The 26808-nt window shown below is 59.2% G+C and overlaps 7 protein-coding genes and 11 non-coding genes across 18 annotated transcripts; 5 read left to right on the plus strand and 13 right to left on the minus strand.

Moving 5' to 3' along the window:
- Positions 1 to 260: 260 nt before the first annotated feature.
- A1Q1_05544 (protein tyrosine/threonine phosphatase) lies at positions 261 to 3899 on the plus strand (the record flags this gene model as incomplete). Its single annotated transcript, XM_014322221.1, has 5 exons — positions 261 to 3238; positions 3286 to 3436; positions 3481 to 3556; positions 3615 to 3814; positions 3867 to 3899. The coding sequence occupies 5 exons, from the start codon at positions 261 to 263 to the stop codon at positions 3897 to 3899; spliced, it is 3438 nt and encodes a 1145-aa protein (XP_014177696.1).
- A 6302-nt stretch (positions 3900 to 10201) lies between these two features.
- On the plus strand, positions 10202 to 14317 carry A1Q1_05545 (uncharacterized protein; the record flags this gene model as incomplete). Its single annotated transcript, XM_014322222.1, has 1 exon — positions 10202 to 14317. The coding sequence occupies one exon, from the start codon at positions 10202 to 10204 to the stop codon at positions 14315 to 14317; it is 4116 nt and encodes a 1371-aa protein (XP_014177697.1).
- A 135-nt stretch (positions 14318 to 14452) lies between these two features.
- Positions 14453 to 15702, minus strand: A1Q1_05546 (uncharacterized protein; the record flags this gene model as incomplete). The annotated part of the gene is made up of 3 exons (XM_014322223.1): positions 14453 to 14968; positions 15046 to 15457; positions 15569 to 15702. The coding sequence occupies 3 exons, from the start codon at positions 15700 to 15702 to the stop codon at positions 14453 to 14455; spliced, it is 1062 nt and encodes a 353-aa protein (XP_014177698.1).
- Positions 15703 to 16010: 308 nt separating this feature from the next.
- On the plus strand, positions 16011 to 17207 carry A1Q1_05547 (chorismate synthase; the record flags this gene model as incomplete). Its single annotated transcript, XM_014322224.1, has 1 exon — positions 16011 to 17207. The coding sequence occupies one exon, from the start codon at positions 16011 to 16013 to the stop codon at positions 17205 to 17207; it is 1197 nt and encodes a 398-aa protein (XP_014177699.1).
- Positions 17208 to 17499: 292 nt separating this feature from the next.
- Positions 17500 to 17592, minus strand: A1Q1_t406. The gene has a single exon. It is a non-coding gene; the product is annotated as a tRNA-Thr (tRNA).
- A 376-nt stretch (positions 17593 to 17968) lies between these two features.
- On the minus strand, positions 17969 to 18069 carry A1Q1_t405. The gene has a single exon. It is a non-coding gene; the product is annotated as a tRNA-Thr (tRNA).
- A 255-nt stretch (positions 18070 to 18324) lies between these two features.
- On the minus strand, positions 18325 to 18405 carry A1Q1_t404. The gene has a single exon. It is a non-coding gene; the product is annotated as a tRNA-Thr (tRNA).
- A 432-nt stretch (positions 18406 to 18837) lies between these two features.
- A1Q1_t403 lies at positions 18838 to 18928 on the minus strand. The gene has a single exon. It is a non-coding gene; the product is annotated as a tRNA-Thr (tRNA).
- A 272-nt stretch (positions 18929 to 19200) lies between these two features.
- A1Q1_t402 lies at positions 19201 to 19291 on the minus strand. Its single transcript has one exon. It is a non-coding gene; the product is annotated as a tRNA-Thr (tRNA).
- Positions 19292 to 19448: 157 nt separating this feature from the next.
- A1Q1_05548 (uncharacterized protein) lies at positions 19449 to 21098 on the minus strand (the record flags this gene model as incomplete). The annotated part of the gene is made up of 3 exons (XM_014322225.1): positions 19449 to 19916; positions 19968 to 20444; positions 20496 to 21098. 3 exons carry the CDS (start codon positions 21096 to 21098, stop codon positions 19449 to 19451), a joined length of 1548 nt encoding a protein of 515 aa, XP_014177700.1.
- Positions 21099 to 21501: 403 nt separating this feature from the next.
- Positions 21502 to 21595, minus strand: A1Q1_t401. Its single transcript has one exon. It is a non-coding gene; the product is annotated as a tRNA-Ser (tRNA).
- Positions 21596 to 21886: 291 nt separating this feature from the next.
- On the minus strand, positions 21887 to 21996 carry A1Q1_t400. Its single transcript has one exon. It is a non-coding gene; the product is annotated as a tRNA-Ser (tRNA).
- Positions 21997 to 22255: 259 nt separating this feature from the next.
- A1Q1_t399 lies at positions 22256 to 22336 on the minus strand. The gene has a single exon. It is a non-coding gene; the product is annotated as a tRNA-Ser (tRNA).
- A 291-nt stretch (positions 22337 to 22627) lies between these two features.
- On the minus strand, positions 22628 to 22734 carry A1Q1_t398. The gene has a single exon. It is a non-coding gene; the product is annotated as a tRNA-Ser (tRNA).
- Positions 22735 to 23419: 685 nt separating this feature from the next.
- A1Q1_t395 lies at positions 23420 to 23505 on the plus strand. The gene has a single exon. It is a non-coding gene; the product is annotated as a tRNA-Val (tRNA).
- Positions 23506 to 23749: 244 nt separating this feature from the next.
- Positions 23750 to 23843, minus strand: A1Q1_t397. Its single transcript has one exon. It is a non-coding gene; the product is annotated as a tRNA-Thr (tRNA).
- Positions 23844 to 24466: 623 nt separating this feature from the next.
- On the plus strand, positions 24467 to 24965 carry A1Q1_05549 (uncharacterized protein; the record flags this gene model as incomplete). The annotated part of the gene is made up of 2 exons (XM_014322226.1): positions 24467 to 24690; positions 24806 to 24965. 2 exons carry the CDS (start codon positions 24467 to 24469, stop codon positions 24963 to 24965), a joined length of 384 nt encoding a protein of 127 aa, XP_014177701.1.
- A 575-nt stretch (positions 24966 to 25540) lies between these two features.
- On the minus strand, positions 25541 to 26384 carry A1Q1_05550 (uncharacterized protein; the record flags this gene model as incomplete). The annotated part of the gene is made up of 3 exons (XM_014322227.1): positions 25541 to 26100; positions 26172 to 26330; positions 26375 to 26384. The coding sequence occupies 3 exons, from the start codon at positions 26382 to 26384 to the stop codon at positions 25541 to 25543; spliced, it is 729 nt and encodes a 242-aa protein (XP_014177702.1).
- Positions 26385 to 26808: the final 424 nt, after the last annotated feature.

A 26808-nucleotide genomic window follows, 5' to 3' on the forward strand; every position in this document is an offset into this window, starting at 1 on the left:
AGCAACCCCCGCCTCCCCCAACCCAGCTGACATCAATCTCGCATCCACCCAATTCCCCAGCCTCGACAGACGACAGACCGCAGCGCACTCCATCCGCAATCGCATCCGACGACCGACCCTACCGAGGTGACCCCCGCAGCTCTCACCACCTGGCCTCTCATTGCCACCGACACCAACCGGCCACACACTCGGTAGAGCTCGCGAGCCCGCACCCCAGAGTGTATTAGGAATCACCTCTCTGAAGGGTCATGTCGTTGGTCATGCACCTCCCACCGCAGCCGCCCTCACCGGCGCACAAGACGTTTGCGTCGAGGTCCTCGACCCCGATTCCGGGAAGGCTCGGAAGTGCAACTCCCCCCGCCTCGGCGAGGCTGCACTCCCGCCCGGCCACGCCTCCCCCCGGAGCCGCAGGACAGCTTGCTCACAACAACAACCTCGCCCACTTACCCTCGCATCTGGCCCAGGCCCTGCACACGATCTCCGCCCCGCCTACCCCGGTCACGACCACGCATATTGCCGCCCTTCCCAATGCGTCTAGTGTTGGGATGGAACGCTGTCGGAGTTCCGAAGCCGTGCTGTCTCACTCCCACTCACACCTCCCAGTCGCTCCTCATGTCCATGAGAACGGTAGCGCGAGTGCGGATGCGACGCCCCGTCGGCCCCACCCTCTAGCTACACTACCCCCCACACAGGATCTGCAGGCGCCCATCGAACTTCCGGGATCTAACGACGTATCCCCGCTGTCCTCACCTCTTGGAGCTGACTTCGGCGATGATGGACATATGGAAATGGACATCGACGAAGTAGAAGTTCCTATGCCCGAACTTGGTCTCCCGACCAGCGATGATTCGGGTGTTTGGGGCATGCCGAAGTGGGGCCTGGAGGATGAACGTCCTGAGGTCCGACCCGGTGTCCGCCTCGTCGGCATGGAGGAGCTTCCCACTCTGCTGGAGCGTCACTCGCTGCTCGACACCCCGTCGCAAGTCATGTTCCCGTGGCTGCACGGCATCAGCGATGACGGAGCCAAGGGCAGGGAGATGGGCGCCTTCTTCGGCTACGGCCCACCCTTCGAGCCGCCTCCTTACCGCGGCTTGTCGCTCGTTCTTGCGCCTCCGCACCCGCAGGACAAGGCGGCGCCAACCACCAGCCCGGCTATGCCCATCAACTCGTTGAAGGCTAGCCAGGAGCCAGGCCTCGCTCCTGTCGAGGACGAGGATGGAGGGGCCGGATCTTACAACAGCAGCAACGCCGGCATTTCCTCATCCCCCACCACGACTGCCGAGTCCCTCGGTCCGGTCACACCGCCGGCAACTGAGCGCAAGCTCAGCGATGCCGCGGCCATCGTTTCTGACCTCGATCTGAACGACCGCGGCGAGCCCTCGTCGTCCGAGGTCGCCATGCACCCCTGCCAGTCGAAGAGCCCCACTGCTCCCCAGGTGCAGCTGGATGACTCATCCGACTCTGATTCCAGCAGCTACATTTCGGAGGATGACCCGGGACCGTCGTGCATCCTCATGAACGCGATCCACTGCCAGGACGTGTTCGATCTGCCGATGTTCCCTTCGCAGCCTGGCCGTCGCCCCAGCTACACCCGCACCCCTGCTTTGGAGAAGGACCGCATCCGTGGTCGTTTCCGTCCCGCGCGTCTGCCGAACCAGATCAACCTGCGCAACCTGCACATCCAGCAGATCAAGTACTGCACCGTCTCGGACATCATCCTCTACACTCGTCACGGCGTAACGCCTGGCGCGCTTGACATCGCAGAGTCAATTGCCGAGGCCCAAGCCGACCTCTACAAGCAACGCATGGAGGAGTTCTACTCTCACGTGCAGGGGCGCGAGTCCGGCGAGGGTCTAGACAGGCCCGTCAAGTACGGCGTCTGGGTTCTCGTGGAACCCTTCACCAAGGTCGAGAAGTTCTGCCCTGACCTCGTCAACATCGACTCGAACGGCAACACGACCGAGAACTCGAAACTCGTCGACCTGTTCGAGCGCGAGGCGTTCGAGAGCCGTGCGATGACTCACGCGACCGAGGTCCTCGATGGCTTCTGGGTCGGTAACGACACGGACGTCCCCGGTGGAGCCGACGATGGAGCCGGTGCGACTGTGCCCTTCGATATTTGTGTCAGGGCGTCGGAGTGCTCTGACATGCCGACCACCGCCCTTCTGGCGCTCGCGTATCGTTCCCTGCTTGCCCTCGACCGCGTCAAGGCTGCTGAGCAGGGCCACTGGTCCTCGAGCCCGGCCACAGTTGCCCTGCGCAACCTGTTATCGCCTTCGAACTCGTCTGCCCAGTCTCCGCCTGCGCAGCAGCAGCAGCAGCTGGCGACTTCGCCCGACGAGACTCACATGTATGCGCAGCAGCACGCTGCCGAACATCGCTACGTCACTCTGGACTGCGCCGGTTCCTGCCGCACCCTGAGCGGCCAGCTCCGCAACTTGGCCACCATGACGGATAAGGTGATCGAGCTTGTCAACTTTATGCGCAAGCTGATCGATGGCCGCGACAAGGCAGGTATCAAGCGCAAGATCCTCGTGCACTGCCAGGATGGCTACACCGAAAGCTCGATCCTCGTCCTCTCGTTCATCATGGCGAGCCTCGGCTGCACCCTGCCCGAGGCGTACCTACACTTGCAGCAGAATGCCAAGCGCAGCTTCTTCCTGTACCCGACCGACAGGCCGCTGCTGCACCGTATTGAGGCGCGCCTCATGCAGGAGCGCAGGGAACGCGCCGCCAAGCGCCCGAATGGCAGCAGCAGCGAGGAGACTTCGCCGACGACGAGCCCGAGCCGCTGGAAGAACTGGACTGGCTTATTGCGGTACCCGTCCTCTCCGACGTCGCCGGAGCGCACCGATGGCCGGAAACGTGAGCACGAGGAGGGCCCTGGGCAGCGGGAACGCTCTCCAGAGCGTCCACAGGAGCGGGAAACTCGCGACCGCGTGCGCGGCACCCCGTCGCGGCGCGCCAACGACGCTACGCCGCCCCAGCCCGCCCCGGAGTCCCGCGTGTGGTTCGACGACAAGCGCTTCGACGGCTTCCCAAGCCGCATCCTCCCGTTCCTCTACCTCGGCAACCTCGAGCACGCCGGCAACGCCTCCATGCTCAAGTCGCTAAACATCACGCACGTCGTCAGTGTTGGCGAGAGCCTGCTCGACGGCCACCCCGACTGCGACCCGCTGCACGGCTGGGTCGGTGGAAACACGCTCGCGAATGCGGCGCGTGCTGGTCAAATTCAGGTGTAAGTGCCACAAGCTGATTGGCGCGAAGAAGTGAGCTGACTTTCAGACTCGACCTCACCGATGTCAGAGACGACGGCAACGACCCGCTCCGCCCTGTCATCGCTCGCGCGTGCGAGTGGATGGAGCAAGCCCGCGCCTCGGGTGGATGCGTTCTCGTCCACTGCCGTGTCGGCGTGTCGCGCAGTGCGAGTATTGTGGTACGTATCGCAGCTCCCCCAAGTTCACTCGAGCTGACAAGCAGATGGCGTACCTCATGAAGTACAGGGGTCTTGGTCTCATTGACGCCTACCTGATGACGCGAGCGAGGCGACTGAACGGTGAGTACGATGAGCAAAGCAGCTTCTCTTTCATCGGCCGCTTGTAGCTGACAATCAGTCCTCATCCAGCCCAACCTGCGCTTCTTCCACGAGCTGTTCGGCTGGGAAGTCGAGCTCGCGCGGAGCGAGGCGGAGGAAGCCGAGCGGAAGCGGCGCGAGGCGCGTGCGCAGGGTGTACTCGACCCGTCGGCACTTGCGCTGCTTTCCGATCCTCCTCGGCGTATCCTGTACACCTGGCCGACGTTCTGCCGTGATCTCGTGAGTGATTTGTATCTGCGTTTCATGTGCGGACCACAACTGACACACGCAGCACTGCCTGAACCGCCGCTTCCTGTGCAACTAATGAGCACCGGAATGCGCATCAAGCGAAACGCATCCGCCGGCTGCTTACAGCAGTCGGAGACGACAAATCTCGTAACGACTGCGAACCTACCAGCCCAACCACCCCTTGCTCCGGAAACTACCCCTGCCGCATCTGCCGTGTTCCGCTGTTATCCCAGTCCTGCGATAGTAGTTGTCCCACCACACAAACAACCCGACTCTCTCAAGTTCCCCATCCCGTGCTGCCCCCCGTAACCCCCATCGTATCCCCCAGTTTATCCCCGTATCCCACCGTTGTGCCCGCGCGTATCCGAGAATGAATGATGTTGTATAAGTCGATTGATAACAGTTGAACAGTCCCCCGTCCGTCTCGCCTCGCTCCGTCTCTCCCAGTTCAGTCCCGTCGTACCCCAGTTCTACATTAAAAAATTAGAAAACAAACTAAGAGCCCATATATGAGATGAGACCGATACTTTCCACACTCTTCTGTGCATGCTTCATGTAGTTCAGCAAAGGACGAAGGAGGGTGGGTAAGGGCCAATGACCGAGATGAAAAGCGCAAAGCACACGGTAGTGTGACCATCTTCCGCAGCGTGACACCTCTCTGTGACCTCGAATCCTTCATCTTGATCGGATTAAGCGTAAACCTGCCTGTTTCCCCCCCTTCACTGCTACAACAGGTGTACGTATCGCCACAATACGGCGTACGTCAGTCCGCTGCCGTTCAGAGAGTGGTAATCGGGGCATTAATTTCATTTTGGCTGTGCAGGTAAGGCCATGCCTCCTGGCCTGGCCTGGCCTGGGACACAGTGTGTCTGGGGTGATCGGAAGTACGACATGCGACGACATGCGATGAATGCCGCCCGGTCGATCACACACGAGTCTGTGCTCCCCCTCCCGTCGTGCATGGCTGTGTGGCGGCACTCAATCGCACTCTGACATAGCTGGCTGGCAAGGCATCGCATCAATCATGCTCACTAACTTCCCTCATGCGTCGTGGCGCTGCGACAGCATAGGATCCCGTGTGGTGTTCAGGACTGCCCGAGTGCCCAAGGGTCAGTATATTAAGGAACAGTGGTGCAAGTGAGGTACGCAGGACTGCGCGCACGAGGATCACGAGGATCTCGAGGATCTCAAGGAACAGAGGCACAGAGGTACAGAAGTACAGAGCAGGTGCCATATGGGCACGGATGGGCACGGATGGGCACGGATGGGTCGCAGTAATGCTGAAATGCACGAGTGAAGGTGCCTGTGCTTTTTTCCGCCCTTCTGGCCCTGCTGGCCCTGCTGGCCGTGCCAGAGTGTGCCTTGCACCGTACTCTGACAATTACAGGATGATAGGTGAAGCACGTACGCAGCGGACACTGGTCAGGTTCCGCCGGATCGCAGGAGATGATGCACGCCGAGCACACAGATGCGAGCTGGGCGAGATGGCAAGTGCGACATTGCGGCACCGGTGCAAGGACTCGTCGATCATTGGTCGAGGCCGTGTTACAGTTTGCCCAAACCTGCAAACCTGCCAAACCTGCAGGATAACTGTCCTGATCATGAGAGTTACAGAGTCCAGGACGATGGTCCGTAGGGACCAGTGGACCAGTGCGTGGGAGCGAACCCAGGCTCGGCCTGTCATGTTGCATGTTGCCAGATTGACGGATGAGCGCAGCATGGTGCATCGCGGGTACCTGCGCAGATGCGCATGGTTAATGAAGGATAATGACATTCGTGAGACACAACATGAGATCTCCTACTGACCTTTTCCCCTTGCTGCACCCTGCTCCGCGATGGCGGACATGTGTCCGTCGACTCGCGCGCATCGGACTGGACTGTCGGACTGACCCCCTTCGCACAGTCAGTCGGACTGACATGACAGCATCCTCTCAGCATGGCCGGCATGGGCCCCGTATCTCGTGATCTCGTAGCGATGGCCATTCGCCGTAAGCCCACATGTCAGTCAGTCGCCGTAGTGTTAACTTCACTCTGTCGTGATGTTCACGTTTGTTCTGGACCTCGTATCCTGCATCGCTGCTGCCTCGGACTACAATATATCGGGTGACACGGAGTCCGATCGCGATCGTGGCCTTCATGTAACTTGCATGGCAATTTCCTGCATTTACCTGTTTCGGTGCTCGAGTCCTGAAATCTGGTCCTGTCTGGTCCAATGGCTGTCCTGACGTTGATGGTCGTGATGAGTGTTTTGGGTCCTCTTGCATGGCCCTGTTTCGTCGATAGAGTTGGTTGGTCGACAGGCAAACTGGGGAGCAAACTGACGCAGGTGTTCATTTGCTGGAGTCTCGATCGAAAGCATGCTTGTCCGCGAAATGGCAGCGAAAATGGCGATCGCAACTCCCAGGCTTCCTAAGCGAGGAATGGGCACCGTGCTCCACTCCGAGTACGTGCACCCAGAGCTGCGAGTGGTTACGCAACTGGCACCGAGAATTCCCCGCGCCACCCCGAGGCTCCCTCTCTTTCGTCGGCCCGTTTCTTCTACTCTGCAATGATGAATGCTTGCAATGCCATGCCCTCGCTTGGAACTTCGATACTTCAGCATGATTAGACTTTGACTCGTCGGCAAGCGGACCTCTGTACCTCTGCGGGCCCCGCCGCACCTCTCTACCCCCGCCGATCCCTCTGCTCGATACGGTGCATAGTTCGGAGAAAGCGGAAGACGGTGCGCCCAGGCCGATATTAGAGTTTGAGTGCAAGACACCGGTGTGCCGATGACCCAGTGCTTCGATCTTCGAGGCCCCGGCGACCCGGTGACTTCGTGGCGAGTATATTCCGATACTGACCCTCCCTCGATTCTTCCGTCACTGTCTGAGATTGCTGGGTCAATCCGGGTCGAGGCGAAATGGAAATGGGAACGCAGTTGAGTGGCAGGCCCGCGCAGCCGCGCGCAGGCAGGGAACGCAATATTAACGGAGAGTACGTACGTTGGGTCATCAGGAACGGGACGCTGCTCTTTAGACCAGGTCACAGAACTCTATTCGGTCCACGGGACATTCTCCCTTCCTCGCCGCTTGAACATGATGGGTGTGGATCCCTTCCGTGCGGCCCCGATGTGCGGAACCACGGCATCACGGAAGCACGGTTACCGACGGTTGGCCAAGCAGATCACAGAGTACGAGAGTGCCATTTGGTCTCCTTTCACCCACCACTCAATTGTGGCCGTCCCGTCGCGGTTGGCGGAGCCGTATATCCTCTGCATCCAGTTTTCTACTGCCACTTAACCGTTCTGCCGGCCAGCAATTCTACGAATCGTCGGTCGAAATGTCGAACATCGGTGCGTCGATGCGTCCCTCGTCAGAGTTATGAGTGGAAGAGTCAGTCTCGAAGAGCAAGTATGCATCAGCCCGCCTAGCATCGCCCGTGCCCTCGCCCGCGCCTGGTAACTCTTTAGAGTTGCTGTTCCTGGGCCCAGCCCATGCCCAGACTGTGCCGGGGGTCGGGTCCTGCAGTCCTTTCGTGGCCTCGGTCCACAATTCGTCGTGTACCTCAGAGTCGTGCGTACACCTTAAAGTGGACTTGCTGTGCTGGGGCCATGCGACGAGCATCCCTCCCTCGTCTTTAAGTAGTAGTCGAAGAGTGGCACGACGACGACGCAGCAGACACGCTAAACCCGTGTCTGGAACGTGCCATGGTAGCGAGGCGGTCATCTGAGCAGCCACACCGGGCACATCGGCGCTAAGTACAAGGGGAGGTGACTACCGCGCGATCCACTAGGCCGGGCTAGGCCAACCTGCGTGCCAACCCCCGAGGCATGCTGACGCGCAGGGCCTGCCGGGCGGGACGTTTGGGTCCCAATTCGGTACAGTGGCCAGGATCGCTTGTCCGTGCTGGGTCTCTGGTGAGGGTTCAGAGTTGTATCCGGACATGCCTGTGTTGAGACAAGAGATGCAATCCCAGGTCTGCCAGGCCAATGCGAGGCAGGAGCGAGCAGGAGTTGCGCCGTAATTAAACTGGCAGGACCATTCAAGCGCACAAGGCTCTTGCGTCTGTGCCTCCGTGCCACGCGAGAACCGCTCGATCACTTTCAGGAAAACCAAGGGCGCTCAGGGCACAGACTAATATGTATTACGTCTTAACCCTGGATTGCCTTCCAAACCTCTCTGGTCTGAGACCGGCGCAAGACATCCTACGGCTGGCGGTCCGCCTGTGCCCCAGCTGAGCTAAGGGGAGGGAGGGATCGCAGGAATCGAACACCCCCCGTGAGCATGGACGAGCCCCGGGAACCTCAGGTGTCATGCCGCGCTGCCGGACGCCCTTCGATCCCTCTCGATCTCTTCCCTGACAGACGTTGGGCCTTGGGGCTGCTGCCTTCTGCCGCACGCTGGTTGACCCGCATGACCCGCCGGCTCTGTCCGCACCTGTCGTACTCTGCACCACTCCATGCCCTCCACTGTACCTTACTCTCGATTACAAGAACGCAAACCTCCGCATGCTCCGCACTTGCTGCACCCACACCACACCAACGCATGTGTCGTACAGCATGGCAACGTAAACCCATTAGGGCAGGGATTAGGGCATGAGGAAAATCAATAGCTCCAGCGACTACCACGCTTTCTATTTGCAGGTAGCCAACGGCCATGAACAAAGGGCGGCAGACGGACGTGACAAGTTGAATTCGGTTCACCAGGGGTCAACCGCTCTTACGCTCTGCGACTGCCGCGCGCGTTCGCCGCTTTCGCCTTACCTTGCCTATGCCTCCTTGGTAGCAACAGATGCACTCTGTCGCGCGGCTCTGAGCTTAAGCGCCTAAGCTCTCATTAAGCGATCACAGTCTAATCAATCCGCAATCTGCAATCTGAATCTCATTCGAACGAATCTGGGTCAATCGCAATCGCCCAGCGACCACCCAGCGAGCGCACCGCAGACGAGCGATCCACCGACTTCCCGGCGATCCAGCAAATCCGCGACCACCCGCTGGCGCGATCTGATCACTTTCCACCTTCCTGTCCTTCTCTGTTTCGCTGCTCGACTCTTTCCTTTTCCATTCTGGCACGGCCACACCTTGCAACCTACTTCGACGGCATACACGATCACACGCTCACGTTCGCTGTGTATCCGCTTTTCCCTCTTCAACGCCGGCACGCCCTTTAGTTCTGCCGAACCCGATCCCGATCACGCCGACACACCTTCCGCGGCTGTCGACTTTCAACGGCACACAGCGTCGATCGCCATTTCCTCCTTTTCTCGTGTATCCACACACTCCGCCCCGCCTTCGTTTCGAGCGTCAAGCATATCCACCTTTTCCTTCCCCCGCTTCGACGCCGGCGGTACCCTCCGAACACCTGACGCATCGGGCTTGCTTTTTGAACCCTTCAACTGTCACCTCGACGGCGCTTGGACCACTTCAACCAGCTCCGCCATCCGCGGCCGACCGTTAGCTTCCCAGGTGGACAGGCCCGAGCACGACCAGCTGGCTATTGTTGACACCCACCTGAACGGTCGCGCACGTCCCATCAAACACGAAGTGACGCCCTTCCCCCCATCAACCCCCTCGCCGCCCCCATTTCGATCTCTCGATCGCAACGGCCCGTGTTCCCAGGTGCCCAGACGTGTCGTTACTGCACTTCGACACGGGCCGTCTGGTTCCTCAACCGCTTCCTGGACTGAGATCTTTTCCACACTAGTCTGCCATCGCTCCGGACGATCGGACCGGACGTGGATAGCTGCGCAAGTTGCGTACTGCGGGATCGTGGCGACCGCCCAGAGCTTTTGGGCGCGTGATAGAGCACACTAGCTCCGATCTCCTTCGCTCATCGACCTTTCCTTGGCTCGGACCAGCCTTGTGACAGCACTACTGCGGCACCAGCATATAGACAGCGACTACGGCACTTTCCGCTGCCACCAGCACCTCTTCTCGCGCCGCCGACCATACTCTGCGGCTGACGTTTCTTCTCTTCACGCAAACACCACACACACAATCCCCAAGCCGGAGGCGCCGTCAAACTGTTGCCATCAACCGTCAGTCGTCACCGCCCTTCATTTACTCAATCCGCACGCCTACGCGCCGCGCAATAACACAACACTGTTTCGTAAGTCATTTGGGACCTGGTGGCGTTCATTCCCTGCCCGGCCACCGTTCTCTACCCTAGCGTTCCTCAGCCACACTGTTTCTCTCCTTTGCAACCACATACCAGCGTGGACCAGTGCCCAGCACATGCCGGCGCCAGCCAGAATGCGGCAGCGCCTTTTGTTGCAACGCTCCAAATCTTCGGATCTCCATGACTCTCTTGACTGACACACAGCGTTTCTCCACACAATCGCAAGGAACCGCTGAGGCACCACTATCCCGACCGCGAGCGTCGAGCTTGCAACGGCGCAATGCAGCCAGTCGCTTCGTCCTCCAAGATGAGGCTACCGCGGCGGCCGGCACGGATAGCTGCCTCGACAGCGACGTTCGTCCTCGCCCTCACGGCACCGTATCTCGCCGCAGCACGACCGCTGCCGGACAGCTCGACTGCGACTGACCCCGCCGCTACGGCAACCCTCCCCACTCTCCTTCACCCGACCCCCTTCGCTTCCCCCTCTCAACATTCACCTCCTTCCACTTTGACTGAATCCGCATTGCTCGCGACTTTGCGCGGATTACAACGTCTCGTCCAAATCTCGGATGGCTTCTTACAACAGAGCGCCAACCCAGATTGGCCTGATATGGACATGAGCCGTATGCCGGAGGCCCAGGCCGTAGTCAACGCGCTTCCGAAGAACCTCAACTTTCCGAAGGGTTTCGTTGTCCTTGAGCAAGAGATGACCCCGGGCTTCATCGTACTCTCGTACTTCATCTCGCTCGTCGGATCGCTCTGCACCCTCGAGCTACTCATTCGTCGAACGTCCAACCGAGGACTTTCGAACATTGCTTTCTTAACCGCCGCAGGCATATGTTTCGGTGCCGTGTCTACCTTCGCCATGCACTTCGTCGGCAACCAAGCTCTCGCCCTTTACCACCCCCTCGACCCGAAGCGACATGCGCTTTACCTCACCTACTCGGCCGGCTACACTGTTTTGTCCATGGTGGCATCGTGTCTGGCCATGATTTTCGCCTTCTTCGTCATGGGTACGGACGTCAGTCTGGGTTCGCGCCCGCGCATTTTCAGACGGAGGAACTCGTTGGAGCTGCGAAGGCACGAAACGATCGAGCGCTGGAAGGCGCAGCGCCCTCACCTCAAGGCAACGAATGTGGACACCATTTTCGCCCAAGCTGGCATGAGCGGCGGCTGGTCTCTTTCTAGCCAAACTCCGTCAACGACGCGCCGAACATGGTATCAGAAGCTCTTGGGGCGAGATGCTCCACCAGAGTCTCGTTTTGGAGACTTTGAGGACGACGATGTTCTGGATGAGTCTTCGCTCGTGAAGCGTGACAAGGATCTGGATGAGCTCAACTTCCGCCTGGGCCGTGAGGCTGTTCGCGCAGAGCTTGATCGCCGGCAGATCCTCGGTGCAGCGCAGTTGCCCGCCACCGAGTCACCGGGCACAACGCCGAACACCTCGCTGCGTGGCATGCCCATGCACATGACGATGGGTCTTGGCGGCACTTCTGCGTTTCCCAAGTCTCCCTTGGCCCCATATTACTCCGCGGAGGATACTGCGCTTGGCACTATCAATTCCACGCGGTCCCGCACCCCGCCTTCCCCGATGAATGAACTGTTCGCCACAAGCTACCAGTTCCCGCCCAGGTCTACCCCTCACCCCGTGGATTCGCAGACTCATCTGATCCCGAAATCAGATGGGTCCACTTCGTCCCTCGTGTCATCCGTGCCTACCTTTCCCCGCCCCTACGCACCCATCCTTGAGAGCACGACGCCTGCTCAGATCTACGCCCCGCCCCAGCACATCGCGACTGGTCGCCGATCGTCGTACCCAGCCCTTGCAGCCACCCCGCTTCCGCGCGCTCCCCCTACAACGGCTCTGGCTAGGATCCAGAGTCTGCCCGAGAACGATGCCGACAGTAACGGTGGCCCCTACCGCGACTCGTCCGAGTCGTCCAAGGATAATCAGGCCAACGGCTCCGGGTCAGACGAGAATACGATCGACTTGCACATCGATCACCTCGATCACGTCCTGTACGATGACGAACCATTCCGCCTGCGCAAGGTCGGATGGCGTGAGGAGCTGCGTGACAAGATCCAGGCCGGCGCACCTCTCACGAAGCGCGAGAGGGCGTTGCGTTTCTTTGGTCTCGACATCGTTACGCTGAGCGACATTGTTAAGGTTGTCCTTACAGGCACGTTTGCTGGTTGGGGTGTCGCCGCCATGCACTACGTCGGCCAGATCTCCATCAACGACATCCCATACATCGGCTACCGCGTTGCCTACGTCGTCGGCTCGGTCGTCATCGCCTCCGGCGCCGTGTGCGTTGCGCTCTACATCATGTTCATCATGCTGCGTCCGAAGCTCAAACACTCCTGGGTGTCCAAAATCGTCGTTGGCCTTATCCTTGCTGGCGCCGTTTGCGGCATGCACTACACGGCGATGATGGGCACAATTTACGGCTGGGAGGCGGACAAGAGGCCCGACAAAGGTGCGGAGTCAAGCGCCAACAAGCGTGCGATCACCGGCCTTGTCGCTGCACTCGCGTTCGTGGCATGCCTGGGAGTCGCTACCTTCATCCTCGTGAACTCGATCCGTGACAGGAAAGAACGCGCGCGCCGCCGCCGCATTGTCGTCGCGTCCGTTCTACTCGACGAACAGGGTCGCATGCTTGTCAGCGCCATCGACGGTCTGCTGCCGATGTGCGACATTGCTTCCCTTACCCCGCGTGACGTAAAGAAGAAGAACCAGAAGAACGTCCACGACCAGCTTGACCTGACAACCGCTAACGACGCGTTCGTTCAGTCCCTCAAGATGTCGTGGTCGTGGCGTAACCCCTTTTGGTCAGCCATGAACCCCTTCGCGTCCGTCACAGACCTGCTCACGGGTAACTCGACGGATGACATGTCGACTGAGATGTCGGGCTTGGGCTTCAGTCACCCTACCCTCGGCCGCCGACCCTCAACGTTCACGAATGCCGAGTCTGTTGTCTCGGGTCACTCACAGCCGACGCAGCGGCTCTCGGTTGCCCGCTTCCTGGAGCGCTTCGCTCTCGCGGCGACGCAGCTGTCGGTCCGCCTGACCGGCCAGCAGAACGGCATCGGCCGTCTCGGTGTGCTCTATGATCACATCTTGACGACGGGCTGGGTGAACCTGAGCAAGAATGAGCGGGTGTCGAAGGGCCAGCTGATCTTCCTCGTGCGCCGCATCTCGTCTGTACGTGAGAAGTCGGACCTGCTTTCGAGGCACTTCATTTTCGCACCTCCTTCTGCCGTTGCGACCGCCCTGCACAAGACGCTGTCGACGCCGTATAACAACGTGATGCCGTTGCTGGAGGACATGCGCGGTTTCGTCGACACGAGCATGCGCATGACTCTCCGCCCCAACACGCTGTACGCCGGTGTCGTTGTCGTGCAAGCCACGCCTTTCGATGGCCTCCGCATCCTGCTCGACAAGCAGAACCGCTCCCAGCTGCCCATGCGCGAGGTCTGCACCTTCTCAACTCTGTCTGGTCTGCCGGTCAACGCAACTCGCGACGAGGTCCTCTCCGGTACTCTCGAGGAGATTGGTGAGGCGGCGAGCTGGCTCGAAGGCATGACTCTGCTCTCGGTCATCTCGCGCAACATGAACCCGGAAGGCACTCGTGTCGGTGGCCCTCGTGTTGGCCGCCTTCTCTCTGCGCTCGAGCGTGCTATTATTCCGCTCATGGACGACCTGCTGTCTCAGGACGACATGGCGTACATCCTGCCCCGTCTGCAGCTTCACCCGCTCCTCGTGCCCCTGACTCCCGCGACGCCCGGTGTCAATGGACACCCCGGCTGGGCCGCGCCGCACATGCTGGTGTTCTACGCCAACTACGACTTTGCGGTGCGCTCGTTCGCTGAGGAGTGGGCGCCGTTCTCTCTCTTCCGTGCGCAGAACGAGTGCGTCATGGCCTCCAAAATCAACCGACTGGAGCGTGCTGCTGAGGCAGCTGCGGCGTTGCAGCGCACCACCCCGCGTGCGCCCTCGCCCACGCTTCTGCCCGGCACGCCGCTGCCGCCCTTCTCGCCTCTGCCCGCGGCATCCCCTCTGCCGCCGGGCACGCCGACGGACGTCGCAGCGAAATACAACTTTGGCCGCCGCCCGAGCAAGGTGCAGTTCCAGGAGCCCGACCCGCGAGATGCGCCGAGCCCCGTCCCCACGAACAGCGACACAGTGTCGAGTCGCGAGCGACCTGCGCCGCGGCGCTCGTCCCTCGCACGCACCGCTGTTATGAGCAGTACGGCCGAGAGCCCGATGATCGGCGTAGGAGTGTGGGACCCGAACTGGCTAGTCCACCTTCTGCGGACGCACCTGCGCGCCGAGCCCGAGATGATCGGAAAAGAGACGGAGCAGGAACCCGCAATGACCATGGCGATCAGCGTCTAGCTTTAGCTTAGCTTTTGGTTACGAGTTCGAATAATCATATACACTGTTGTCTTAGTATGAAACCATCACCAATGCATCTTGACATATTTATCACTTTGATCTATAATGCTGCATGAGGTTTGTGCTATGATACAACTATGAGTGACGGGGGAGCGCGGATACCTGCGCATTCACCTCGTCGATGAGATCCCACTGGCCCCATCCCGAGACGACGGCAGAGATGAGGATCCACGTCCGCGCAAGAACGGCGTCGACGCTATCGTCGTCTGGCGGCCGCTTCGGCGACTCGGAGCGCGGCGCTGCGTCCCGGTCATTCTTCCACCGAGCACCGAGCGCCCACTGCGGCGGCTTGTCCCCCTTATCGTCCTCCTTCTCTCCCGGCCCGTTCGAGGCGACGGTCTGCACGCCATAAAAGCCCTCCTTGTACGCGACTGGCTGGAGCTCGTCCTTGCCCAGCGCCTTTTCCCAGCGCACCATGATAACGGATGCGAGGGTGCGCACGAGGTCGCGGAGCTGGGACTGTTGCCCCGAATCGAGGCGAGAATCGAGCACGCAGAGCAGGGCAAAGATCCACCGCGCCCATAGCGGGGACAACGTTTCCGTCTCGCCTAGCCAGGCGTTGAAGTGGCCCAGGAGTGCGAGCGTGTCGTCCTGATGTCAGCTTCAGGCATTGCACCTGCCAGCGAGCCCCCACACCGCAGTAGGACGGCGTGGGGAGATGTACTCACTGTATCGAGCCCAGCGAGGAGGGACACGAGCGGCTCCCTCCTCTCCCGTGGCCGGGCCGGTTTCGGGGGCGCGTTCATCGCCGCCTCCTCGTCCATCTCCTCGTCTTCTTCCTCGTCATGCTCGTCCCCTCCATCCGCGCCATCGATGTATGCGCGCCATCCCTCCTCATCCTCGATATCCGGTGGTGACGGGTAGGGACACGCGAGAGCCGGTGACGGCGGCCAGTGTTTGGCAATCTGCGCCTTGTACGCCTTGAAATGCGCTGCGTTCACGACCTCCCAGGACTCCTTGGGCAGGGCTGGGTGTCGCCCTTGCTCTACCTCCACTGTCACCTTGGACGGCTTCTCGATGACCGAGTACGAGGCTGGCGGCTCGACGCGCGTGTAGAACGGGAGCGAAGCGGCTTCCCGGCTGTGAATGTCAGCTACCACTGCGATTCAAAACACGAAGCTTGCGGATGTGTCCCCCCTCACAACATATAGAGAGAGCGACAGCTCATGTGTAGGAAACCGTAGTACGCACTTGGCTAAAGCAAGATAAGTAGCGCCGTCCTCTGCGTCGCCGTTAAAGTCGTCCCCGAGCTCCGCGACGGGAAGCACTTGCCCGGATGCCGGAGCCTCAGTGACTTCCTCGTTTTGTCTTCGTCGCTTGCCCATAGTGATCGAGTGGGGTGAGTGACAGCAACAACAACATATGCGCTGTGCTCAGCGGCCAACTTTCTAGACGTCACTTTGAGGTGGATGGACCGTCGATGGATCAACTTTGTTCACGTGACCTGATTGCACGTGGTGCGACGCGCTCACTCAAGCACGAGCGCGAGCGGACGAATTCAGCGGGGGGATTGATTCCGCCCTAGCTCGCCGAGTCGATCCCAAAAGTCGGGCAGCACCCGGAGGTCGGGCTGCAGTGCAGGCCGAACTTTTCTGCTGATCTAGCCGACTCTCTCTACCTCATACACATCACCATGTCCTCCTTCGGCACCAACTACCGCGTCCACACGTACGGCGAGTCGCACTGCAAGTCGGTCGGCGCCATCATCGACGGCGTCCCGCCCGGACTCAAGCTCACGAACGAGGACATCCAGGTCCAGCTCTCGCGTAGGCGCCCCGGCCAGAGCGACATCACGACGCCGCGCTCCGAGTTCGACACTGTTCAGATCCAGTCCGGTACCGAGCACGGTGTCACCCTCGGCACACCGATTGGTCTCCTCGTCCAGAACAAGGACCAGCGCCCGCATGATTACACCGAGACCGACCTCTACCCCCGCCCGTCGCACGCCGACTACACGTACCTCGCCAAGTACGGAGTTAAGGCTAGCTCTGGAGGCGGCCGCGCCAGCGCGCGTGAGACGATTGGCCGTGTTGCTGCCGGCGCCATCGCCGAGAAGTACCTGAAGGAGGCTCTCGGTGTTGACATTGTCGCCTACGTCAGCAGCGTCGGCAACGTCTCGCTTCCCTTCGCCCAGAACGACGACGAGGTCATCGGCAAGGAGTACCTCGAGCTCCTCAGCACTGTCACCCGCGAGCAGGTCGACAAGGAGATCACCCGCTGCCCGCACAAGGAGACGAGCGAGAAGATGGAGGCCAAGATCCGTGAGGCCAAGGGCCGCAACGACTCGCTCGGCGGAACGATCACCTGTGTCATCCGCAACCCGCCCCTCGGCCTCGGAGAGCCCTGCTTCGACAAGCTCGAGGCCGTCCTCGCCCACGCCATGCTCAGCATTCCCTCCACCAAGGGCTTCGAGATCGGTTCCGGCTTCCGCGGCGCCGAGTACCCCGGCTCAGTCCACAACGACCCCTTCGAGGCGCACCCCGACGGCGGAAACCGTCTCCGCACCACCACCAACTGGTCCGGCGGTATCCAGGGCGGTATCTCGAACGGCGAGGACATCTACTTCCGCGTCGCCTTCAAGCCCCCTGCCACCATCTCCCAGGAGCAGAGCACCGCCCAGTACGACGGCACCTCGGGTACCCTCGCCACCCGCGGAAGGCACGACCCCTGTGTCCTCCCCCGTGCCATTCCCATTGTCGAGACCATGGCTGCGATCGTCATCATGGACATGGTTCTCCAGCAGAACGCCCGCAAGGCCGCCTCTTCCCTCCTCCCTCCGGTCGACTCTCTTCCCCCGACGATGGTCTTTCCCGGGCAGCGCAAGGCCTAAGAGGAGCAGGCTATAGAGCCCTCCTCCACTAAAACTTAGACTAGACCTCGGATATGGACACGCGTTGGATTCTTAGTGCACTAACGGGCTCGCAGCTCTCGCGACCGCAGAGTTGCGCTACTGACACCACTCTAATGTACTCACTGACCGCAGGAGCCGTTGTGGCATGGCGGCAGCGACAAGGTTTACCACCCCCGTGTCGTTCCCAATGGCTTTCTACCATTCGACTGGACTCTTCTGACTTCTTCAAAAAGCTCCTCGAAGCCCTTGCGGGCTCCTCGGCGCGCGCTGTTGCCTTCTACCCGAATCGAACGGGTGACCGTTCCATAGCAAGACTCGAAGAGACACTACTAGTGGAAAATTCTAGCCACTGAACTAAGAAGGCCGAGCGCTGATCACCTCGGCGCCGAACGGAGTTCCGAGGGCGGACTCCGGCGCCGCATACGGACTTCTTGGACGGCAACGGCCTATAGAAGTGCCTGCCCTGGTGCTTCTGATCTTCAGAGTGTCCATACGACTGACAGGTTTGCCGTGGAGAGCAGTTCTTGATGGGCACTTGCTGCACGCAACGTAGGAGCCGCTGCAAGTCAAACAAGCGCGAGCCTCAACACGGCTTGACATGTGTGTGGGAGGGCGCAGGAGTGGCACTGCAGGCAACTTGCAAGTCCATCCGATCACCACACCTCCTTCGGCCCTCACGACACCCCTCCTCGTTGCAAAAAGGGCTGGACTTGCTCTGGCGGGCCCGACCAACCTCATGCTGCCTTCTACCCGAATCGAACGGGTGACCGTTCCATAGCAATGCGACGCCGAGACGCCACGAACTACTAGTGGAAAATTCTAGCCACTGAACTAAGAAGGCGGGCCGACGATCCTCCGCGGCGAAGGCGGATCTCCGAGGCCGCAGTCTTCGTCTCGAGAGCATTTGGGGCAGAGCAAGGTTGGGATACTTACAGCGAGGCATTGAACTCATCTCGGAGTTACGCTAAAGTATTCCGGCAGCAGGCGCCCTCCGGCCGAGGGAGGGCCACAGGCGGGTCTACGGCTCGCACCAAGTGTTCCAGACCATCGCCGATGGTGCCAAAAAGGTCGCCGAGGCGCTCTTGTCCTCTGCAGCTGCCTACTACCCGAATCGAACGGGTGACCGTTCCCTTGTAAGACTACGAAAGGAAAATCCTAACCACTAGACGAAGCAGGCGGTCGCACAATCTTTGCGTGATGCAGGCCGCCCGTCAGCGGCGCCCGCGCAGCACAGTGGCCAACTACAACTGTGGAACGACTCCTTATCGACTTGACACGCATCCTCACAGGGTCCAGGACTCAGCAACTTGATCAGGGCACACTTAAGACTACTGGGGGAGAGCCCTGCTGGATGAGTCCTGGCACTGCTGTCAACTTGCTCACGGCACGGCAGACTTGACGCCCATCCTCCAGCAGTCTACGTCGCATCGGCCACTCCAGGTTCTGGTTGGTCCCATTCGTTCCACCGTTGCGGGGCCCAGTGATTCGGTCCAGGACGACTGCAGTCACAGTGACGCCCTCTCCATCAGCCTCTAAAGACCTGCGTGCACTGTAAAAGAGCAAAAGCCGAGCTAGGGACAGTCTCAAGCTCCCACGCTCCGCGTTCGTTTGCCTTCTACCCGAATTGAACGGGTGACCGTTCCATAGTCCGATCATGCGTCGCTACTAGTGGAAAATTCTAGCCACTGAACTAAGAAGGCGAACTGGAAGATACAACGGGAGGGGGCAGACGGGCGCGCCCCGCCTCCCTGACCCAGTACGTCTTCGGAGTCTGAGGCACTCGTGCAGCGCCGCAACAGTCGGACGTGGCCGGACCGCCTGTCGGAACAACGGAACAACTCATTCAGTCGTACCACAAAGCGGAACATACTCCAGCGCTCACGTTAGATAGTGGCACCTCCATGAAATCAGCAAAATTTCGAAAAAGGACGATTGGTTGAGCTCTCTCTGATCTCTTCCTGCGCCACTGCTCTGCCTTCTACCCGAATCGAACGGGTGACCGTTCCATAGTCCGATGAGACACCGCTACTAGTGGAAAATTCTAGCCACTGAACTAAGAAGGCGGAACACGGTCTTCGGCGTCGGCGACGGAGTTCCGAACGCCCCGAGTCACGAGGCTCGCGAGAGCTGAAAGTGGCTAGCGAGCCGGAGACTAATGGAGAAGCAGCCAAGCTTTGTTGCAGGTAAAAGGATATTCATGACGCAGGAGCTAATCTCTCTTCACTCCTTCACCCACTGATATGGCATCAGAACGCTCTTCCCTGGCTTGCCTAGTCGCTCCGAAAGCAGTTTAACGACGTCCGCCGCGTCCACTTCCATGTCATGACTGGCGCCAATGCCTGGAGTCACAATGGCGGCATATGTCTGGTTCAGCATGCTGGTCTCCTCGAAGTTGATCACTTCCATGCGCGTCGTGGGGAGGAACTCGAGGACGAGCGTGTCTGGTCCAGCAAACCGATGATTCATGAGACTCCCGCCGTGCGGCCCGACGACAGCTGCGACGTCACGCGAGAAAGTTTCGATCAAGGCGGAAACGTTAGGGAATTTCGAAGGGTCGAATAACTGGAGCCTCTCCCCTCGTCCCCGAGTCTCCAGCAACGACTCGATGGCCGCCAACACCGCTGGCTCGTTGAGTACTCTCCGGCCGCCGTTGTTGGCACGACCGTCCGACCGTGACATGTACATGACCTTCAAGTGTGAGCAACACAGACGGTGATTACTGTATAACTATACACTCACCACTTTTTTCGACGAGGTATCAAACGGGTGCCGCCGTCCTTTGGCCCACGGCATGCCCAGCATTTCAGCGCTTCGCCAACTCAGATAGGGATGAATGAGAACAGACTTGCAAGCGAACACAAGCTGTGCAAGTTCCATTCTCTGTCGTGGGTGGTGGATGACTCTCTCGTCCGCGAAGCCCATCCTCGTCCACATCTCCTGCACGATTTTCTTTCCTGCCCTACCAGTGAGAGCCAGAGTGTCGGGGCTGGTAAAAAGGAGGTGACTTGCTTGTCCGACAACGTGCGTGGCACGATCGAGGAAATGCTGGAACGACCATGAGTCCGGGGTGGATACGAGGATAGCTGAAGTGCTCGGCTCAGAGTTTGAAGGTAGAGGTTGAACTGCAAGAGAGCTTAGAGTGGTACCATCGACTCCGCACGCAGTGGGCACCCAGCTGTCCATGCCAGGGGGGATGAACGAGACATTATGCAGGACCTATGAGCGCGGTTAGGTGACATGCGCGAGAAATCAACTCTTATGACTTACAAAGTTCTGCCCATGCTGGCCGCTGTACAGCATGTACTCCTCCTTCCCTCGCGCTTCATACCTCATTCGGTCAACTTTCTCCGCAGCCTCCAGCCACAGAGAGCGCTGCTCATCGTTGACAAACACAGGCAGGGTAAGACCGAAGTCCGGATAAATCAACTCTTCCGCGTACAAGCTTGGAACCAGCATTCGTCTCGCTGCACAGGGAGCAAACCAGGCAGGTGTTGTGATCGTGCATTCGCGTACGGGGAGGGGGACAAAAATAGAGCTAATCAGCTCTTTGTTTTCCTGAGTCGCCCATTCCAGCGTCCCCCGCAGTGATGAGGATTCCGAACTAGGAGGGCGATGGCCATGGGTGCCATTGATAGGGCGTGTTACGTTCCGAGGAAGAGCCTCGGATGTCCCCCAAGTTAGAGGAGAAGGCAGAAGAAGCGCAAAAACCAAGATTCCAACTAGCGCGATCGTACTCGTAGTATGAGGCTTTGCAAAGCCTCTTGCTGCCGTTCTCCAGAATCTGTCTACCCGCGGACGTGCAGATACCGTCGTTGGAAGCAGCTCAACCTCCTCCTCTCCTACCTCATTATGGCCACCGCTTCTGAACATGTCGACGGGAATCGGGAGCGGGGCTGACAGATGGAATAATGTGTGACTGTCATTCCGTAGTAGCATGAAAAAAGCGCTGCTGGCATCGGTGACAGCGCGTGCATTGATACAAGTACGGACGAGAAAGGTTGAGAAAGCTGTGCTCCACCTGGACATGGGCTGTGCAGGTGGCGCCACCGGTGGCTTGGAGACACAGCAGTTGGTGTCTGGCGGTCACAGCTAGACGATCGGTAATGCACGGCAAGGGGAGCCCGAAGGCGGCAAGGGTCCAGATCATCTCAAATGACGGCCACAGCTCATTCAGGGTAAACGGTCCGCGCACCCGCGCCCGAAGGGCTCACACAACCTCCGCGCCTTGGAACCCCTTTCCGGGCATCTCAGGTGATGCATAGAGGGCCAAAAACGATGTTGACATGATTCGAACATGTGCTCCCGAAGGAAATTGATCGAACTGTTCAAGTTCTAGTCAATCGCGTTAACCACTCCGCCACAACACCGGAATGAAAGTCAGATCACATCATCGGACCTGTCCCACCGAGCTCTCACAGCTCACATGAGGCCCTCTGGAGCGGTAGTCGCAGGGATAGCTAAAAGCTCCAGAAGGCAACAAGGTAGACGCAGTCAGGACCCAGTTCCGTGACCTGAGGCTCGAGTTATTCAAAATATGAGAAATTGCCCTAATATACCACAGCTGACGTGATCATCCTCCATCTGCCACCGTCTCCATCGTCTCAGGATGTTGCCCTCGAACCTGCCTTGCTTCCTGCACTCTATAGAGCAGCAAAAGACGACGTTGACATGATTCGAACATGCGCTCCCGAAGGAAGTTGATTGCAGAACCCATCTCACGAAGAGAAACCGTTCGAGTCAACCGCGTTAACCACTCCGCCACAACGCCGATCTGTGGGCCGACAACCGGCATCCCTAATGAGACCCGAGATCGTAGAGCGTCTCTGGCTGTGGCCCAGCGGAGCCGTGCGTTGCACACTCTACCTTGGCCCCTGAAAAGAGGGTCATGTCGTTTTGAAATTCGGACCAATCGTAAAAATATTCAAAATTCTGAAAATTATCCTGTTGGTCGGAAGGCGTATTCCGCGATCCGTCGATGTGTCTCTGACATAGATTCGACTCCCGAGAGCCCGTAAACGCTCCAAAAACGATGTTGACATGATTCGAACATGTGCTCCCGAAGGAAATTGATTTCTAGTCAATCGCGTTAACCACTCCGCCACAACACCGGAATGAAAGTCAGATCACATCATCGGACCTGTCCCACCGAGCTCTCACAGCTCACATGAGGCCCTCTGGAGCGGTAGTCGCAGGGATAGCTAAAAGCTCCAGAAGGCAACAAGGTAGACGCAGTCAGGACCCAGTTCCGTGACCTGAGGCTCGAGTTATTCAAAATATGAGAAATTGCCCTAATATACCACAGCTGACGTGATCATCCTCCATCTGCCACCGTCTCCATCGTCTCAGGATGTTGCCCTCGAACCTGCCTTGCTTCCTGCACTCTATAGAGCAGCAAAAGACGACGTTGACATGATTCGAACATGCGCTCCCGAAGGAAGTTGATATCAGAATCCCTCCCGAAGGAGACCATTCGAGTCAACCGCGTTAACCACTCCGCCACAACGCCTTGGGTGTTCGCTGACAGCTGCGCAGGCCGCTGGCGCTGAGTCCGTTCCGGAGCTCATTGTCCGCTCCTGCATGTGCATCTGGGAACGCTGTAGAGCAGAAGAGCCATTTCGGCGGGCGCGTCAGCTGATGAAGTGATCGATTGCCAGGTGCCACAATGCTCGCTCCCACACATCGGAGACACCCATGTGACTGGTTCGGCACTGCTGTGTAAGCGTGTGCACGCGACGACCTGTGCCTTCCCAATGCACGCGATTTGTGAACGGTGAGCAGTGATGTCGAGGTCTATTTCCACGCGAAGCCATAGTATGCCAGCGTCGTCGGTGCCTGACATAACACGTAGAATTCGGAGAGAAGTGCGCTTGAACGACTGTCTGTCGGGAGGCATATAGACGTACGCATACCTGCACCCTTCTGCGCCAAGGTTTGGTGCGAGATGCGCGCGGTACGCCAGAACCATCACGGCGGCGGATGATTCTCCAACGGCAGGCCGCACAGTCCCGTCGCGAAGAAACCCAAGGTGTCCTTGTGTCGTCGAGCTTCCATCTACAGAGAGAACCCTTCAATTGACGCATACATGCCCCGATAGACGCTTCAGCAGTGGTGCAGACAAGCCGAAGCGCCTTCGCACCCACCCGAGCGGCCCCGTGGCGGCGCCACCACCAAGCTGACATCAGCAGCATTCAGGCCACTTAGCTCAGTTGGTTAGAGCGTATGCTTAACAGCTCGTGCTTTACGCATAAGGTCGGCGGTTCGACCCCGCCAGAGGTCATCTTTTTGGCCTGCAAGGCCGTCTTGGTGATTGCGAAGGAATAGGGAAGAGGTAGGGGAGGTCATGTGAGACTGTCGAGACGATGGAACGATCACAATCGCCTATAGCAAATTCGCAGGGGACAGGGGACAGAGGCATCCGTGAGAATCAGGGGGAGTTTACTCTGCCGTCCTTTAAGGGCTTCTGCGGACATGGAAGGTTTCAGCTCCAGCACGCAAGGCCAAAAAGTCTCACACTTGGTGACTGCCTTCTACCCGAATCGAACGGGTGACCGTTCCATAGCAAGTTTCTGACGAGACACTACTAGTGGAAAATTCTAGCCACTGAACTAAGAAGGCCGGACCTGACAGCCCGCCCTCCCTCCTGCTTATGTAAGCATCCAATGAAAACAAGCGCCCGGGCGCGTGATTTCTCTTTTTCCGTCCAACGTGTTTCGTCGAATGACGAACGACCAGCCACCGCGCATCCACCCTGCGACGCCGCCCTTAGTGCGAGCTTGGTGTACCTGGATTTGCAGGGCCGCGCCTGCGTCCGCTGCTCGTGTTCTGAGTCACAGGGGCGTCAAAACAAACCAAAACTACGTCCGCCAGGTCGGCAGGTGGTCGATGTCACCATGCGAGCGGGCAGTGAGCAGAGAGTGGTCTTAGGGCGGCCGTGAATCGAGACTCTCGCAGGGGTGGAGGAAGGATGCAATCTGCGAGGGCGTGCAAGGCCCCAGATCGCTCATGTTTGAGAGTGTTTGGGACCAATCCTCACTCGCCATTTCACAGTTGCCGCCGTGTGACAGACAACACACTACTGATGCGTTCCACCCGCTCCATGTCTATCCGCAAGCATCCGTCCAAAGCTTAAACGGACGAACGAACGTTGTGCATCTTCCATCATCGCAACATTACTCCTCACCTCTGTTTCTTGCATACTCCACCTCTGTCCTCCTACAACAGCGCTCTACTCGACCGCAATGTCGCACCACCCCACCATCGAGCCCCTGCACGCTCCCGGCCGCGCCGCCGTCGTCCAGCGCCAGCGCAACGTCTCTGGCCCCGTTAACCGTGAGTTTTGTAAAGGTGTGTGTAACTCACAACCAGCCAACGACGTGATCCCCGGCCAAACCGTCGACCCCGCCGTCCCCGGCGCCGCCATGGGACAGAAGGCGCTGCTCGCGAAGAAGATGGCGCAGGCCAAGTGAGTGCCCGTGGTGGCGGTGGCAAACACAGACGGTTTGTCCATCAGACCGACCGGCTGGTGTTTGGCATAATCTGTTCCGCTGCGATCTCTGCGAGCAATAGCTGACCGACAGCTCCAAGCCGACCGTCTCGCCGACGGACCAGCACGACTCGCCGACGACGCGGAAACTCAAGAACGTCAAGGAGCGGCACTTCGCCCCGGGCGCCAAGGGCAAGACGCCGGCCATGCAGCGCATGGCTGGACTGATGGACGAGAACTCGCCCCCTTCATAACTCTCCCAAGCTTCTCACGTCCGTCCACGCCAGCCCTCAGCCCTCAGCATGTAGAATCCAGTGTCCATTGTAGTTACCTAGTCCCATACTTTGTTGATCTATGCACTTCGCATCCTTTGTCATGTTCGTTGCGTCCATGGGTGGGAAAGTCTGACAGGGCACTTAGGTCAATGTTTGTGTTTGGGCTGCCCCGGTTGTTTGTTTACACTGGCGCGATAAGATTACATTCCGTCCTTGGCCACCAGCGTACCAGCGTCCACCTGAAGGCACTCAACGTCCAGAATTCAGTGAGCCACCAGGAAATCTGCCCTTGCATATGCACATTGGGGCAGTTCTTTCTCATTCACTCAGCCCATTGAACGGGCCTGAATGAGGCACAGGAGTCAGGTATCGACAAGCATAACAACGAAGAACAACTGTGATGTCATGCGCTGCTTCGATGTCGAACAGGCGCATCGCTATGCCGCTATGCGGGCAAGTGGTGTTTGTTAGCCGCAGCTGCAACAAGGAAACTGATTGAGATTGTGCATAAGTACTTCTGTCTCGACAACCCAGATTAGAGCTTGGCATCACGCTTAGACGTAGGTGCGAAAAAACTTGATGAGCTCGGCGTAGGCGTCCTGGTAAGCCTCGGTGGCCTTGCCGCCAGAGAGGTCGCCACGGGCGGCAGCGAAGCCGTGCGGCTGGCCAGGGTACCACTTGATCTTGTTCTTGCCGGGGTTCTTCTTCTCGAGGGCCTCGTAGACGCCGTCGTTGGTCTTCTTGTCCTCGTCCTCGGAGGGAAGGAGGAGAACGGGGACGTTAATGCGCTCGGCGTCCTCGAGGTCGATGAACGAGGGGTGGCACGAGGCAATGGCCGCAAAGTCGTTCACGCACGACGAGGTGACGGTCGCCTTCCAGCCCCAGCAGTAGCCGACGGTGCCGACCGACTTGTAGCCCTGGGACTTGAGGTCCTTGAGAGCTTCGCCAATCTGGTCAGACTGGGTGTCGTACTTGCCGGGGAAGCCGGAGAAGAACTTGTTGCGCTTCTCAGTGCCGGCCTCGGAGCCGTCGAACATGTCGGCGGTGGCGTAGGTGCCGTGGAGGAAGTCGGGCATCTCGACGCGGAAGCCAGCAGAGGCCAGAATGTCAGCACCTAAGCGTCAGCTACGTGGGATCTTCTTGAGCTCCTGTAGACCGAGGCAACTCGGGGATCAACGCACTCACCCTGGAGGATCTGGGGGCTGTAGCCGAAGACGTCGTAGACGACGAGGATGGCCTTGCCGGTGTCGGTGGGACCGACGCCGTACGACTTGATGCCGCCGAGCTTGCCGTACGAACCCTTAGGGGTGTACTCCGCCTGGACGGGAGGGAGAGAGCAGCAGGCTGTAGATGTCAGTCCTTGCCAAGGCGGGTATGGCACAACTCACCAGCAGACATTGCGCTAGATGAGTTGGTGGATGAGTGAGTAGGTCTGAGGTGTAACCTGGATGTCAGTTTCTTTATATGTATACGTGGGGTGCGGAGGCTAGGACAGGTGCGCAAAGTGCGGCTCCTGCTCGGCGACGAAGAACGCCGAGCCGAGATGGGAAAGTGCATTCCACGCTGGCGGTGTCGGTGCCCGCAGCGACGCGCCGAGTGACTTCTTCCTCCTTACCAATTGACACTGTCCGGATCCGCGAAGAAGAGGTGAAGAGCAGCTTACTCACCAGCTGATTAGGAACCTTTTCGTGGAGGACAAGACGGAAGTGGAGGAAGCAAGAGTTGGGGGTCGTGGGCCGGAGGGCTGATGCGAATGCAGGGCTGCGGGGGAGGGTGCGGAATTGGGGGTATGGTGGAGGGCGGTTGCCGAACCGGAACCTGA

Source organism: Trichosporon asahii (genome assembly GCF_000293215.1).
Source record: "Trichosporon asahii var. asahii CBS 2479 unplaced genomic scaffold scaffold00071, whole genome shotgun sequence".
NCBI classification, from domain to species: Eukaryota; Fungi; Basidiomycota; class Tremellomycetes; order Trichosporonales; family Trichosporonaceae; genus Trichosporon; species Trichosporon asahii.